Source organism: Artemia franciscana, unplaced genomic scaffold, assembly GCF_032884065.1.
Source record: "Artemia franciscana unplaced genomic scaffold, ASM3288406v1 Scaffold_284, whole genome shotgun sequence".
Taxonomy (NCBI): Eukaryota; Metazoa; Arthropoda; class Branchiopoda; order Anostraca; family Artemiidae; genus Artemia; species Artemia franciscana.
Genome location: NW_027063596.1, coordinates 978,920 through 996,890, shown reverse-complemented (window position 1 = coordinate 996,890; position 17,971 = coordinate 978,920). Strand labels below are relative to the sequence as shown.

Sequence of the window (17,971 nt, the reverse complement as noted above, 5' to 3'; positions counted from 1 at the left end):
AGAATAACTGTTTTTTGTCAAAATCACAATTTTATCTGTAAACTACCATCAATAATTGGGGCTCGGTTATGATTGAACACTCAGTTGTATTTTAACTTCAGTTATGTTATTAAATAATCAGTAATCTGCTCAGTTATGATTCTTGAATTTCTTCACACCAAATGAAAAGTTCTCGAGTACAAAGACAAAAGTAAAATTTGGAGTTCGGTTGAACTTTTTAGTGTAATAATTAAGAATTAATACTATAAAACTCTCCACTAGCGGCTCAAACTCACTTTCCAACTATGGCCAATTCTTATCGTCACGTGAATAATGATCTTGGAGTCTTTTGCTAGTCATACAGTTTCCTTTCCTGCAAATATATTTAAATAAGCTTAAATTTTTAAACTAATTTTATACAATAAAATATAAATAAAAAAGTTACTCTTAATCTCAGTAAATATTCGGGAAATATGCTTTATATTGAGCGTTTACCTCTTTGTCATTCCGATTTTACTAATCAATATTAATTATAATTAGTGGGGAATTTTGAGATAAGAATAAAAAAAATCTATAGATGATCATTTATTAAAATATTTTTCTTCTGTTATCTGTGAATTGGAAAGGATGAGAACTAAAGTATAATTAAATGCAATTACGTATATAAATAAAAGTAAAGAATTGCTCAACTGATATCAGCTCTGAAAGTACTGAACAACATTGATCAAGTAAAACGATTGTCATCATTTATTTTTAGATTACTCAGAAAATACATTTACCAACAGCTAATGTATTCTCTAAAGGCATTCTTCCACATCGGCTTCGGGATAAGTCCCATGATCTATGGCTGCACCAATCAGTAAGCTTTTATTCAGACTCAGTTGGTGATAACGGTGTCTTACCAACAACCCAGAACAGTGGTTCAAATGTGGAGGTTCATTCAATTGGTACTACTGAGTCTTCAGATGTCATCCAAGAGGTAGATGTCTATAAATTTTTCTGTGCTTTATCAATATATCGACCATTGTTCAGGAAACTAGGTTGACTTATATTAAATTTGGATTACTGTGATGCTTGTTGCGTAAAAATGCCTTAAAAGTTAAGAATATCATAGGAAAACAGCAGGAGGGAGGAACCCTATAGTTATAGGTCCACCTCATGGTTGTAGTAACGAAAAAATATTTAATTGGCAAGACCAACCAAAGTTCTTTAAGAAGTCTGCATAGCCAAATTCTGAAGAAGAAAAAAACTATGGGCAATAAAAGAGGTAAAAGAAAGATGTTTTCACTATTTTTCATTAGTTCGTTGTTTTTATCATTGTTATGCATATTTTCTTAACCATATGCTGTAAATATGAATTAGATACGAACGTTTTACTGAAATCTTTACTACCAAGTCACTTTTGCTAAATAAAAAGGGAGGAAAATAGATCAGTTCTTATATGAAACATTTTCAAATTTTCAGAAACGTTTGAAGTTTAGAAAATAACCTCGCGGGCGGTTTTGACAGCTTTAAAGTTCCGTTTAGATTAATTCCTCGAAGGCTAAAATTTGGGATGGTTATGAAGTTTGTAAAATCATGCGTTCAAAAGTAATATCCATAATATTCAACTGAAACCCCTCCCAAAAATATAAATTCTTGTCAACTCATTCCATCATATTTATCTGACTTTTATTGATAATTTATTTGAGGGTGGATTTTGCTTGGAAAACTACAAAATTAATCTTATTTTAAATTCAAATGAATTTATTTCAAATCCGTCAGTCGAATTTGCATATCGGTATTTTCCTCCTTTTGTATTGCTTATTTTTAGATCCGATTGCAAACTGAAAAGCGTCGAGATAGCACAGATCAGGCTAATTTGCAGCGGTTTGTTGACACTCAAGAGACAGAGGCTGGAGTTACATCTGGAACAATGCAGGCAGCGTTTGGAAACTCTACTCTTCCAAATACTCCACCAAAGTGGTTCCTAGAATACATGGAAGCTGTGAGTAAAATCTTCTTCCTTTGTTTTATAGAATAAAACGGAATCAGGTGGCAAATGTAGTAGCATAAAAGGGTACAAGTGAAGGGATGGCTTTCAAAGTCACTTTCGATCCTTAAGAAAAGGCTCTAGAAATTTGATTTTTCAATCGTATCCATCCCCAGTTCCATCCCCATTTTTACGACTACCTATTCTATATACCGTCCCACTACCAATTCTATTTTGTACATGGCGCGCATATAGCACTTTCTTAAGACAGTTAATGGCGTTTTCTATGATTTTCAGAAAAGGAAGAGCAATTTTAAGAAAGTGGTTGCGGGATCTTCTACTCCAAACATCAGAAAGGGGGTGGAAGCAGATTTAAGTTTATAATTTATTCCCTCCGGGTTTCAGTTACCATTTCATAGGAGCTGAATTTTCTTTTGCCAGCTAAACAAAAAAAAATCATAGTAAAATTAAAAAAAGCAAATACATTGCTTTAGCCTTTCTTGGCACTAAGAACTGACGGACATTTTTTATTGTATCGTTTGAAATGTTGTCTTGTTAATTTAGGTCTTGTCTCTCCTACCTTTTCACCTCTTATCCAGATTTGGCTGTTTTTCTGATACTTAGCAATCTATTTATGGTGTGCTGCACATGTTTTGTAGTCAAAATGGTAATTACCTCTCCAACTTTTTTGGATTTTCTTTTACTATTAAAATTCTTAAGTTCATTTTCCTTTGCTTTTTTATTGAATCATGAGAATAATTTTTGAAATTGTAAATGGCAAATAATAAACTTAATAAATACAGTTGCAGACACTGAGGACGTACTGGAGAGTGACACAGCTGTAAGTAAACAAATTTTGCTTTTAATTAGTAATTGACACTATCCATCAAATTCTATTAAATTAAATTATTAAATATGTTTTAGCCTTATGGAATTTTGTTGGCATCAGTCTGCTAAAGACGTACGACCTGAAATACCACTATTCTACTTTTTACATCGGTTTTTATGGCCTCTGGTATTTACCAAGTGACATATAGTGATCGCAGTATCTGTCGGTCTATTTGTCTGTCTGTTCCAATTTTACAAGTTCGGGCAATTACTGATAAGCTAGACGATGAAAGCTGGCAGCCATATCAGGTACCAGATCAGATTAAATTCGAAATAGTATCATCTCCGGTTTGACCATCTTGGGGGGGGGAATGGAGGGACGGTTAATTCGGAAAACTAGAAAAAAGAGGTATTTTAACTTGCGAAAGGGTGATCATATCTTAATGAAACTAAATATTTAGAAGGATCTCCTACTTTAGAACAGTTATTTTAAATCCTGACCATATCCGGAGACATTTGGAGGAGTTGGAGGGGGAAACCAAAAATCTTGGAAAACGCTCAGAGTGGAGAGATCGGGATAAAACTTGGTACCCGGATGCGTGATTGAAATAACCGGACCTGATCTACTCTCATTGGGGAAGTTGGGGGGGTCAGTGCTTTAGCGAGTTCGGTCCTATTGAACGTGCTAGGACGATGAAAATTGGTAGGCGTGTCAGGAACCTCCACAAATTGACTTGATAACAGTCGTTTCCCCCAACTTGACCATCTGAGGGACTAAAGGGAGAGGAAAAATTAGACAAAATGAGGTGTTTTTAACTTACAAATGGGTGATCAGATCTTAATGAATTTTGATATTTAGAAGGACCTCATGTCTCAGAGCTCTTATTTCAAATCCCAACCGGCATTAAGCCTTTGATTTTCTTTTTAAATCAATCTATTTTTTCTTAGGATTGTTTATTCTTAGTCTATTCTTAGAAACCTTTGCTTGTATATTGAATCAAGAGAATAATTTTTGAAAGTGTAAATGGCATTTTAATAAACTTAATATATACGGTTACAGACATTGAGGATGTACTGGAGAGCTGAAAATAAACAAATTCTGTTTTTAATTAGTAATTGATCCATCAAATCCTATTAAATTGTTAAATGTGTTTTAGCTTTATGAAATTTTACTTCACCAGTCCACTAAAGACGTGCGACGTTAAATACCACTAGTCTACTTTTCAGTTCTGTTTTTATGGGACTTGGTATATACCAAGTGACAAATAGCGATAGCAGTTTCTGTCTGTCTGTTGGTCTGTCGGTTGCAATTTTACTCGTTCGGGGACTTTCAGATAAGCTAGAACGATGAAAGTTGGCAGGCATATCAGGTACCAGAGAAGATTAGCTTAGAAATAGTCTGTTCTCCGATTTGACCATCTGGGAGGGGGGAGTGGAGGGACGGTTAATTCGGTAAAATTAGAAAAAAACTAGGCATTTTAACTTACGAGCGGGAGATCGTATCTTAATGAGATTTAATATTTGGAGGGATCTTGTACTTCAAAACTTTATTTTAAATTCTGACAAGATCCAGTGACATTTGGGGGAGTAAGAGGGGGAAACCAGAAATCTTGGAAAACGCTTATATTGGAGAGATCGTAGTGAAACGTGGCAGGAAGAATAAGCACAAGTCCCATATACGTGATTGAAATAACACGACCTTATCTACTCTTTTTGAGGTAGTTGGGGGGGGGCAGTTTTCATAGTTTTGGCGAGTTCGTTGCTTTTGAACGTGCTAGGACGATGAAAATTGGTAGGTGTGGCAAAAACCTCCACAAATTGACTTGATAACAATCCTTTCCCCGATTTAACTATCTGAGGGGCTGGAGGGAGAGGAAAAATTCATAAAATGAGGTATTTATTAACTTACTAATGGGTGATTGGATATTAATGAAGTTTAATATTTAGAAGAATCTTGTGTCTCAGAGCTCTTATCTTAAATGCTGACCCTATCGGGTTATATTGGGGGAGTTTGAGGGGGAAACTGGAAATCTTGGAGAACGCTTAGAGTTGTGAGATCGGGATGAAACTTGGTAGGAAAAATAAACAAAAGTCCTAGATACGTGATTGACATAACTGGACTGAATCCACGCTCTTTGGGGAAGTTGAGGGGGGGATGTTAGTGTGGAAAAATTAGAAATATTGAGTTATTTTTAACTTACGAATGGGTGACCGGGAATTAATAAAATTTGATATTTAGAAGGAACTCAGAGCTCTTATTTTAAATCCTGATCATATCTGGTGATATTGGGGGGAGGTGTGTCACCACCCCCCAATTTGTAAGTGTGTCAGGGACCTGCACAAATTGACTTGATAACAATCGTTTTTCCAAATTAGACCATCTGGGGGGCTGAAGGGAGAGGAATAACTAGAAAAAGTGAGGTATTTTTAACTTACGAAAGGGTGATCGGATCTTAATGAATTTTTATAATTAGAAGGACCTCGTGTCTCAAAGCTCTTATTTTAGATCCTGACCGATATTAAGCCTCCGATTTTACTTTTAAATCAATCTATTGATTCTTAGAATTTCGCTAGAGCTCATACCATATGAGTTCTTGGTTCTTCCGACCTCGTTACAAGTGCCACATGAGTTTGTAGCTCTTGTCTCTGTGTGAACTAGATGGAGTAATTTGAAATACTTCACAATTGGCTTTAAAAAAAATTAAATACATAAAAAAAATTACAGCTTGTTACGTCTTTGCAATAGAAAATCATATTTCTTTTGCAAATTCTCGAATATCTAACTTGGACTATGTTTTTTAATGTCACCCCGAATTTTTAAGCTCTCATATTTTTCGATCTAAAACTGATTCTATGATACTGAAATTTAGAGTTGATATAAAGCCAATTACTCATTGATCAGAAAATCTCAAATCAATTAGACGATGACAAATAAAGATACCAACACTGTTTTTCGACAGAAGATGATGGTGACACTTTTAGCGGTGGTCGAAAATTTGAGGACTAAAATACAGTAAGGAAATGGACATGTTTTTAAATAAATACCTGAATTTAGGCTTTCGCATTTGGATTGAAATTACGCTCTAAATAAAAACACAGTTTAATAAAAAAGCGGAAAAACGGGACTCACTTAAATTGTTTTGTTTGAGTTGATTAGATTTGGATCTAACCAAATTATTAATTTTAAATATCTTATTATAATAAAATTTCAACAAACGAATGGCTATTAGATCCTTTAAGTATTCATGTGTACATAAGAGTTATTTTTGCAAGAGTTATCATAATAAGACGATTCCAATGATTGGAATATAAATCAATGACCTTAACTTTAAACCAATCATCTTCAATTTTTTTAGGCGTAGAAATAATTACAACCTATTTAGTAAACTTTGAAATGGAAAAGTTATTTCTTTTAAATCAAGTAAACTAGAAAATTAGAAGTTCACTTGAAGCCTTTGAAATAATCAGAGGAGTTTAAAATGTTGCACCCAGTCTAATTTGTTCTAAAAAGGCAGTCAATTTGTAATTAGCACAACTTAATAAGACCAAAATTGTTTTAACAATTGTCCCTGGGGGTCTTATAGTAAAGACTCGTTTTTTCTCTGTTGTTTTATTTATTTTTTACTAGAAGATTAAAAACGAATGTCCTTGTTTTTTTTATCCATTTCAACGAGTTAAAACACTGAGAAAGTTGACTAATCTACGTGTAATTTCTTTAAAGTTGTACTATCTTTTTGATCAAGCAATTGCTCCAATCCTTTTTCTCCGAATATTTTTTGTGACAGAACACACTTTATATTCAAAGTCAAAGATATTATTCTTGAGGTACTTCAGACTTTCTTTGCCTTTTTTATTTGAAATAGAAGTAGCTCTAGTTCTAATTTGGTCGACACATTTTGTTGCTTAAAAATTTGGTTCTAGGATAAATTTGAAAATATTTTGTCAACTGGCATTTCAATGTCTTTTGTATGTAGAATGGTTGAGAATGTACATGATTTGTTTTGCTGGACTGGATTACAACTTGTAGTAGTAGTGGCAATTGTAGCCTGCAAGTATTACCTTTTTTGTCAATTGATCATTGCTTATTATTTTCTAAAAGTTCTATATTAAAATCCTTAGTCATTCTTGAATTACGCAGTCTTGACAACCCGTAACTGCATATTTTTTTTTATCTTCACTTTCGTCATTGACCCGTTGTAATTGTCACTTTCGCGAATATTTTACAAGAAAATTTTTGTTCTTCATTTTGTTTATTATTAATTCATATGTTTTTCAATGCTCTTTGTCCTAGCTGGTTGGATTGATCTTGTCAAATGGTTAGTTGCATAAAATAGTGCGTTAGAATTCACCACATAGACACTTTGTCTAGGACGAAAACCACAGATTTTCACAGCCCAAAAATTAGTTTTTCCCCAAATAGTTTTAGTCCTAGACTGTAAGCAGTAATTTCTTGCTGATATACAAAAAGATTTTGTACATGGAGAATTAATTTCACCGTCTTTATATAAAAAGCCAGAGTTTATATTTTTAAATTTGCAACTTTTCTAAAATTAATTGTTAAAGAAACAAAGAGATTTTTGGATAGGACTTATTTGGAAGAAAGATTACCGTTAATAAGGAATTAAATTTACCATACATTTGTCTTTTAAAAATTTCATTTATGATTTTATTGGTAAACATGATTCAAAAAGAAAAGCAAGCTAATGCAGTAAAACTGTATCAAAAAATCTTTAGAAAGAAGATTTTAATTGAATCCAACTCTAAATTAACCACTGCTGGCTAAATGATTAAACTGAAGGTCTACTGGAATGGATTTCTGGCAAATTTTTGCAGCAAACAATAAGGATTTAAGTTGTTTGGAAAAGATTCTTAAAAATGGAAAAGAAAGCTGTTTTAAACAATTTGCATCAAGATACCCTTAAACTAAAAAAAATATCATGCAAGTTTCTATTCTGGCACATACGCAGTGAATTGAAAGAGGGTGAAAAAGTTGGTTTTTGGGAATGGGTTGCTTCCAAGAGCATATTTTTCTACTCTTTGTAAAAATACAATATAACTTTATTCTGCCCCCCCTCAAAAAGTAGATGCGCTGGTTTCTAATGAATATTTCTTAAGTCATGGGTAGACATATTTTAATGACTGCATTGGTAGGATGTCACGCATTAAGTTTTTTTCTATTTACTCTTATTAAAGGGTCTTTCTTAATGTAATATGTATGGCTACTATGTGTTGCTTTCCTTAAGAATTATTTCTGTATTTCAGTTTAAAAGAGACCTTTTTGAGAGGTCAGTCGCCCGATTAGATAAATTAGAGGAAAAACTTGAAAAATTTGTTGCGATTCTGGCTACTAACCCTGTTCTGGCTCCAAATACAGAGGAGAATACAATCAAGAATACTAATCTTTCAAAAGAAAATCAAAACTTTGTTGGATGTGGCTCTTACCCAAACACTGATGGAGTGATGGAACTGCAGAAGCATCCTGCCCAGCTCAAAATATCCCAGTGTTCGTTTCCTAAAATACCAGCTGATACTGTAAAATTTGCTGCAACAGCAAACCAACGGGAACACTTGGATGAACCAGCTGTTGCCCTTGAATTTATTCAAGATACCCTTGCTATTGAAATACCTCACGTTGAACATCAAGGCACAGTAGAGTCCCCTATTTCCATGAATGCATTGCAAGTCCATACTGACAACATTCTATTAAAAGCTGCACCAGAATGTTTAAACAAAGCGACTGTGGCAACTGACGACCCATTATATGGCTCAAGAGAAATCCCAGTGAGTTATTTTTTTCTCTCTTTGTTGTTGTAAGACCCTAATTTTATTAATTTTTTTCGTTAGTTTTCCTTGAAAATAATCAGGTTTTACTTGTTAACTAAACTTATCGTTAAGTTACTTATAAAAGCTTTCTGAAAACAAAGAAACTCTAAATTGCTTGGTCCAGTTGTCCCAATGGGGCCTGAAGTTGTTCCAGTTTTATTCGTTAAACAACTAAAACAACAAGCTTTGTCTATGGCATATTTGCCATTACAACAATAGTTCCATTGATTGTAGTAATAGATTGATTCATCAGCTTTTCTCATATTTCACAAAATTTCTCATCAATCAGTGTCATGTTTTGTGTTTGAAGAATATCACATGCTATAGTTTTTCTTCACATTTTGCAAACAGTTACTGAAACTGTTCGTTAGCTGTTAATAAGCAGAAGATTGGGTGTATGGGGTATAGGATCTGGTGTGTTCTGAACGTGGTATATAAGCTGTGGACGATAATTTTAAGCAAGAACCAGATTCCAAATCTGGAAAACAAATAGAAAGCCCTGTTGTGACTTGTGAAAATTGTTGTTTATTTGTTTGACTACTTTCTGAAGATCTTGGTAGCAGTCCCACATCGGGTTATTGAATTTTGAGAAATATGCTTGGGATACATTGTAACAGTGAAAAGACTTTATTCTCAACCTTTCCCTCTCTCAGAATGGACAACAGTTCCAAGCAGTCTCTCAAATAAAAAGAGACAACATTCTAAATTAGCCTTCACATAGCTGTAACTTGCTCTCCGTTAAAAAAAAAAGTATTTTTATCTTTACAAATGTTTTTTTATTAAAATTGTTAATTTTTGGTTTGGGCTTACCAATAGCTGTGCATCAGGCTAAATCTACCCAATCTGAAACAAATTTATAGTAAATTACCTACTTACATAGACTTCGGTCTTCCACCACCTAATTTGAGATAGTGACAATTATTACATTTGGAATGTGTAAAAGATACCCATGCTTCTTACTGCTAAGTTTGATGACTCGTGAAAAGCCCCATTTACTCACTACAGTAGAGTGAGTGTTTTTAGTAAATAATTTTTGCAATACTGAAATTGGATTGACGTCTTGTTTTCGCTTTTGGTTGAACCATTTGCTTTTAGGGGTCGCAATATACAGTAGAAAAACATAAAGAAGAATCGATGTGTCATCATTCAGACTTAATGTACTCATTTGCAGAAAAACAACAACAGGAACTTGCGAAGCTACAATCTCAGATTGAGGCGCTAACGAAAGACAAGAAAGATTCAGGTATACAGCCTAAATAACTATCATTTAGTGTTTAAGCCTTATTTTGAATAGTTTTTTTTCTGGTTACACAATTTTTGAATGTCGTCTTTTGTCATAAATTATAGTCAAACTTACGATCTAAAAACACTAAATTAAATTTCTTAGTCTTATTGTTGATGTTTATAGCGTTTATGATTCATTTTAGACTATTTTGAAATTTTAGATTTAATTTATTTATTTATTCATTCAGAGTGGTTTAGTTTTATTTACATAGCAATTGAAAGTATGAATTAAGAAGCTAGAACTTTGAAATATTAGGTTTTGACCAATATAAGTTAAAACAAATTGTAATATTATAAATACAAATAGTAATGGAAAATGCAAATAGTAATAATGAAGTTAAATGCAATCAAAATACAGATAGTGACTAAAATTTTGTCTTCAAAATAGTGATGAAAAGAAATTTGTCAGTCACAAATGTTTCTACTCTACAAGAAATGTTTTAACTGTAACTATCTAACTATTTAATTAATTCATTCAAAGATACAAAAAAAAACATTTGATTCCAATGGAGAGCAAAGCTTGTATCATTGGGTTAGACACATAGTGTGGTATTTAAAAGAAATAATGAAACTCGTCATAACAATAGTAAAAATAGTATTAAAAACATAAGAAGCAAAAAATTTTTGGTAGGAGGGACGTAGAAGGGGATCTCTAGGCCGGGGCACAAAAATAAATTGACACACACAGAAAAATATGATATATTTTAAAATTTGAAACATTCCGCCATCAATTAACAATCTTTACTATGTCCTTCTTGAGATATTTTCTTAGAAAAAATTTACAAAATTTTTAGAATTCAGCCTAAATTTCTTGGAAATTAAAGTTATTGGTATTAGATCTTTGAAAACTTACAAAAATAATTTTTCAAATATCTTCTCGACCACTGACGAGCTTAACAAGGGGGCTAATCAGCAGAAATTTCTTGTAAAAATAATTATTAGGGTTTTTGTATTTGAAAATGCCATATTGAAATATTAACTTTTCATTTATGTTTAAATCTAACAAATTTAAGAAAAAGAATATCGTTTTCGTCTGTAATGCAGTTTTTAGTTTTGAAAGTCGATGTAAAAAATCCCCAAATATTCTTACTTCCCTATTTTGAAGACTTTTTAATGATTTTATTTGCGTATTAAACGTATACATATACCTTTGACAACAATCAAACAGTTTAGCAGCAATTCACATAATAAGCAATTAAAGAGTGATATTCATTCCTGAGAGTCTTAATAATTTTGGATTTCTTAAAGCAAAACAAGAGCTCATATGGCACTTGTGACGAGAGGTCCGATACGGTTCGGTAATGTAAATCACGCATCTAGAACTTGTGCTTATCCTTGAATTCGCCAAAGCATTAGAAATCCCCCATTTTCCCCAAAGATATCGAATCTGGTCCGGTTATGTCAATCAAGTATCTAAAACTTGTGCTTATTCTTCTCAATTCTAAGCGTTTTCCGAAATTTCTAGTTTCTGAGATTTCCATTCCCCCCTCCACCCTCTAATGTCCCCAGATCCAATCTGAATTAAAAATGGAGTATCTGAGACATGACATCTTCTTACATATCAAGTTTCATTAAGATCTGATCACTCATTCGTGAAATAAAAATATCTCAATTTTCACGATTTCCCCTCCCTCCAGCCCCCTCCAGATGGTCAAATCAGGAAAAAACTGTTATCAAGTCTATTTGTGCAGGGTTCTGACACGCCTGGCAATTTTCACTGTGCTAGCACGTTCAGAAGCACCAAACTCTCGAAAGCACTGGAAATCCGCCTCTCAATTCACCCAAGGAGAGCAGATCTGGTCTTGATATGTCAATCACGTATCTAGAACTTGTGTTTATTCTCCCTACCAAGTTTCATATCGATCTCTCCGCTCTAAGCGTTTTCCAAGATTTGCAGTGTCCACCTCCGACTCCCCCCCCCAGTGTCACCGGATCCCGTCGTGATTTAAACTAAAGGCTCTGAGACATATGGTCCTTCTAAACATTAAATTTCAATAAGATCTGATCACCCATTCATAGGTCAAAATACCTAATTACTTTTATTTTTTCCGAATTAACCGTCCTTACACTTCTATTTGTGCAGGGCTCTGACACGCCTAGCAATTTTCACCGTGCTAGCACATTCAGAAGCACCAAACTCACGAAAGTACTGGATATCCCCCTCTCAATTCACCCCAGGAGAGCAGATCTGGTCTTGATATGTCAATCACGTATCTAGGACTTGTGCTTATTCTTCCTACCAAGTTTCATACAGATCTCTCCGCTCTAGGCATTATCCAAGATTTGCAGTGACTCCCCTCCCACACTGTCACCGGATCCCGTCGTGATTTAAACTAAAAGCTCTGAGACATAGGGTCCTTCTAATTATTAAATTTCATTAAGATCCGATCACTCATTCATAAGTCAAAATACCTAATTATTTTTAATTTTTCAATTTTTCATCCTTGACATTGGATTCAAATAAACTTTTGGCCTCTTCTGCATCTTCAGTTGTCTAAAAAACCAGCCCTGTCTCCTTATTTTCCAGCAGCCCCAGTATATATTTTATAGCCTTACGAACGGGAAATGTTTGTTCGAAAATTAACTTCAAGCCATTAAACTCGTTAACAACAATCAAAGGTATCAACAAAATCATCTTCACCACATTCCTCTCAGCCATATTTTGAAGTTCCATTAGAAGCGAAAGCAAATTTTATTCGTAACAAATGAGCAAATGGGCAACCCCAATCTAAATCAGGGAAAAGACTATTTCTAATTTAATATGCTCTAACTACTAGTTTAGTGCCCAAACTGGTGAAACCAGGGCCGACAGACAGACACACCGACAGTCAGAAATTGCGATCGCTATGCGTCACTTGGTAAAAACCAAATGTCATAAAAAGAGAAAACAATTAAAATGTATCTTGTGTTTAGTAAAGTATTTTGAACAGTGTATTTTGGTTTCCGTATTTTAAATAGTAACAGTAATCACTGAATTAATCACCAGATGTGTAAATAGTTCCAAAGCTGCCAGTAGCAGAATTTCAAAAGCTGTCGACACTTTTAGCAGCACGAGTTGTGCTTGGACAGGTTTGCTTTGAGCAAAGTGTTTCTATGTGTAAAATATACCGAAGAGTAACAAAATTATCTTAGTATAGCTTACAGATAGAAATATCAATAGTTTTCTGAATCACAATTAACAATTGAACCTAAATCAGTGCTATACACTAGCCATAAATATACTTCTTAATTTTATATGTACCTTTTTCTCAAAATTACTGTACCATATTTACTTTTTTACTGCTTATTGAGTATAGTATTCAAAGTCGGAAGTATACTGTATATAGCTTAGTAATGTTACTTTACGGATCATGTTTACGGATTGAGAGTAAAAAATAGTTCCTTTGCAACGGCATGTTTTAAACTCATTGATCACTATACTACAACTCTAAAAAGCACCCTTTTATTCTCTGGGAGGACAATATTGAATGGGAGCCTGGCAGTTGGGAGGCCAATATTAAATGGTAGACTCTGCTTTAACTGTATGTGCACCTTGACAGCTTTCAGCTCTTTAAAAATTCTTTCAAAAGAGAAATTAAATGTTTAGAGAGAACTCGGCTATTTGTGCAAAAATTGGACAAATATTTAGTTCCAGTTGAAAAGAAGTGGAATAGCTAAGAACTTCTTCAAAAGAAAGAAGGATAACAATGGCTGAAAAGTTATTTTTCAAATAGTAAGATTGAAACTCAATGAGCTTTTAGTTTGAACAAGTTTTAAAAAGTAGTAGCGTGAGAAGAGATACATCTCTTCTTGCAGAGGAGAAAAAATGTATAAATCTTGTGAGAAGAGATATTTCAGAGCAGATACATTTGTAAAGAAAAAAACATGAAAAACAAAAAAAGCTCTTTCTTGTTTTGTAGTTCCTCTTGTCTAGGGTTTTGATTCCCTCTAATTCGAGTCACTTACAGTTCATTACCACAAACCGTTTGATCAATCGTTAAACACATATATCAGTTAATAGAGCAAGAAATAAAGACCAACCGCTTATAGAAAAATAAGTCTGAGAATGATATAGAACTTTACAAGAAAACAATCTGAAAATAATAACCAAATTTTATATTCGAATATAATAAACAACTTCTTATGAATCATGTTTTGAGGTCAAATCTTTTTTAATCAACTCTTCCCCGAATTTGAGTATAATCTATAGCTTAATATTATCTCGCTAAAGGGGTAGAGGAGAGGGGCTGTAATTTCTACGGTAAAAAGATTATATTTAAATTTAAATTCAGTTAATAGAGCAAGAAATAAAGACCAACCGTTTATAGAAAAATAAGTCTGAAAATGATATAGAACTTTACAAGAAAAGAATCACCATAATCTGGAAAATGTAACACTCTTATGCATTGTCTTGTCTTATTTGGCTCCCTGTTCAACAATATGTCCATATATAATGGTAGCTACTATGACAATTTCATTCCAGCCTCTCTTAATCTGTTCAGATTTAACCAGATTAACCGAAGTATGTTGGTTTAAGTTTTTTTTGTATTTAATTCTCGTCAACAGATGCTTCTTTATGCAAAACAAAACCAATTCGAAAAAACAGCAAAATTCTGTATATAATAAAAGGGCTATGTGTAGGCCCATTAAGAGAGGGAGGGCTAGACACAGTTTCCAGGGTAGTGACCTTCATATTAAACATAAACCTTTTTCTCTAATATTTATGGCTGCAGTCTTAACATTTTTCCTAATACACCACCAGTAACTTCAAAAAAGTCTTATAAAATTATTCCAATCATCTTCCACACTGTAAATTTTAAACTCTAAAGTTGAGTATTCAACTGTTCCTGGAAAGTTTCTCTCAAATTCTCATCCTGAAGTCTACTAACACAAAAATTTCACCAAACATAACTTTCTTTCTGAAATTTCAGCTTTAAATTAACCCTAGACATTACTAAATAGTAACTTTTAATTTTAGCATCAATAACAAAACGCCTCAATACCCTAGTATCTTGTATTGATCCTACTAGTCCTTAGTTTATTATAACATAATCGATAAAGATGGCCCTCACCATCACATGAATATCATGTCAACTCATGGGCCATTTTATGGCCGGACACCTAATTGGTTATAACTAGATTGTTATACCTACAAAACTGCAAAAGTCTGTAGACCAGGACACCATCTGTTTCGGTTCGCCTGGGTGTTAAAACTTCCTAGTATAAACACAATATTTGTACCTGGGACCCTATCTATTGGCTTCCGTACCTGTGATGAATATTTAACTTAGTCGCTTGTATCTCTGTCAATCGGTTAAACAGGGGCATATCTTACTATATTTGATACCCTGAACATTTTAGTCATAAAATGAGCAAATGATAAAATGATTAGTATTCTATTTATAATGCCTTCCCATCCTATACTAGACTTATTGATTTTCTTATTCATCAGGAATCGTACTCGTTGTCTATGTTCTTCATCCTTCCTACATGAGTATGAAAATTCTCTATTGCATAATTTCCTGCTTCATAAACCTAGGATATTAGTATTTGAAACTCCAAATAAGTCTATTTTGACTCGTCTGAATTCGGAAGTAAAAATGTTAATACGATAGTAACCTTTTAACGTCGTATACTTTCAAGTTCTAAATTTCATGTTTTTTAAATCATTGAAATTATTTTGGATTCAAGAAAAGCAATGGTCCTTGATACCAGTGTAGGACGGGGATCAACATATCTTCTCAAGTTTATACCAAGGTACTTAAGCCAGTTTAGAACCGGGTAGCAAGAAGTCTGTGGAACCTCGAAGATGAATGGAGCCGTTGTGCAATCCTGCTCATGCTGGCAAATATGATGTTACTAATGGGAGGCAACCTATAGTAGATAAATTAGTTAAAAAGGGTTATTTCAGCCCGAAAACGCCAGTTAAAACAAACCAAGCCCAGAAGAATTATCCATTAATCTGAACCCCGTGCAAATGCTGTTTCGTTTACTAGACTATAATTTCCTCGCTATGCACCATTTCTCAATTGGGTTGGTGGGGGGGCTGATGTCCTCAGAAACCTAATTAATGAACCTTAAAACTATGTTAACAAAATAGCTGTTTCAAAAATTTGACTGAATATGTGGCACTGGGTAGATTGCCCTCTTATTACTTTTGACGCTGAAAAGTAAAAAAAAAAACAAGTTCATTTTCTAATTTGGAAGCTCTCGTCTACATTATTCTATTAAGACGTATGTAAATTTTTCTTTTTTCAGTTTTCAATTTAACTTCCTTTTCCCAATTCGGTTTTATGTCACTATCTTTAGACTATCTGGCTTTATTAGAGTGGTTCTTGGATTAAATTACAACTCAGCCATTGAACCTAAGTTGTTTCTTTGCTTTTTCCAAAGACAAAACCACAAAAAGTGCCTGTTTTATACAATATAACGTGCTTATGGTTAGGAACAGAGTTCTCAAAATTAAGAATAAGAACAAACACAGAGTTTAAAATGGAAAAAAACAAACAGCCTGTATTTTTACTCATAGATTAATCATGAAGATGTTTAATTAAATTAAAGATGTTTCATAAAAGGGTACAAAAATATTTTGAAGAAATATTTAAAATGTAAATCATCTCAATAGTTAAGATAAGTTGAGCTATACGCGGTTGAGTCCAATGGTTAATAAGTAAATCTTACCGATATTAAAAAATCTAAGAACTATATCTCCTTTTACTATAACTAAACAATGTTTCAGTCAAAATCAAGTGTATATTTCTTATGATATTTTGTTATAGGCATTTTTATCCGTGTTGCTGAACCTATTCCACTTTCCGAAGATGAATGTTACGTAGATGGATTAAAGGATGATCAAAAAGTCCATCTATCCAATATTTTATCGATCAAATTCGACAAAAATCTTACAAACCCCGTTAGCCAAGTAAATCCACCAATAAAGTTTTCGCGAGGGCATGTGTTGCAAAGTATGTGTTGGAAGGTTAATGGTATCAGGGCGTTAGATTTTATGTCGTTTTTAAAGAAAAAGTATAAAGCCAAAATCATCAGCTTTGACAATTTTAATTGTCATGCGTATGTCCCCATCAACTTTCGTCACCCAAGGCCTTATCCTCCACCAACAGGAGTAGCATTTTGGATATTAGAGGTTGACGAAACTTAAACAGGTGTTTATATAAAGAGGTGTAAATATAAACAGGTATTACAGGTGTTGGAAGGTTAATGGTATCAGGGCGTTAGATTTTATGTCGTTTTTAAAGGAAGAGTAGAGCCAAAATCATCAGCTTTGACAATTTCAATTGTCACGAGTATGTCCTAAACAACCCTCTTCGCCCAAGGCCTTATCTTCCACCAAGAGGAGTAATATTTTGGATATTGGAGGTTGACGAATTATAAAAGAATTTGATGCTTTAACCATAATTAGGTTTTTATAAACGTGTTTTTTTTCGGATTATTTTATACAAATAAATCTATTATTTGAAGCTACTAATTTACAACTAATTATGTCCAATTAAGACAGTTAAGACATCCTTGACATTCATCTTGTAAATGATTAACAAACTGAATTCAAAATCAGAATTGAATCGCTCCTGATATTTTTTTTACTCTTCCTTTGGGAGGTTTTGCTGAGCATTTTCCCGAACTGTTCATAAATGTTGCATGACTGAGTCATTGAAAATTATAGATTTTGATTACCTTTATATGCCCAAGGCCTTATCCTCCACCAAAAAAGTAGCATTTTGGATGTTGGAGGTTGACGAAATATAAAAGTATTTGGTGCTTTAACCATAATTAGGTTTTTATAAACGTGTTTTTTTGGATTACTTGATACAAATAAATCTATTATTTAAAGCGACTAATTTTGTCAAATTCAGACAGGCTAGAAATCCTTGACACTCATCTTGGTAATGATTAGCACACTGATTTCAAAATAAGAATTGAACCTCTCCTGATATTTTTTTTACTCTTCCTTTGGGAGCTTTTGCTGAGCATTTTCCGAACTGTTCACATATGTTGCATGACTGAGTCATTGAAAATTATAGATTTTGACAACTATACCGTGATAGCCAAATTCAAAAAAAGCTATAAAAAAGCATTCCTTTTACTAAT

The 17,971-nt window shown here is 33.4% G+C and overlaps 1 protein-coding gene across 3 annotated transcripts in view; it reads left to right on the top strand.

Moving 5' to 3' along the window:
* Positions 1-17,717, top strand: part of LOC136043035 (uncharacterized) — a 70,594-nt gene extending 52,877 nt beyond the window's left edge. For 2 of the 3 annotated variants that reach the window (XM_065727937.1, XM_065727935.1), the window contains one exon: positions 16,645-17,717. In XM_065727937.1, coding sequence (XP_065584009.1) covers positions 16,645-17,024 — 380 coding nt within the window. In that variant the 3' untranslated portion in view covers positions 17,025-17,717. Of the gene's footprint in view, positions 1-736; positions 959-1,792; positions 1,967-8,041; positions 8,561-9,697; positions 9,846-16,644 lie in introns of all 3 variants that reach the window. The other variant, XM_065727936.1, reaches the window with a different exon arrangement.
* Positions 17,718-17,971: the final 254 nt, after the last annotated feature.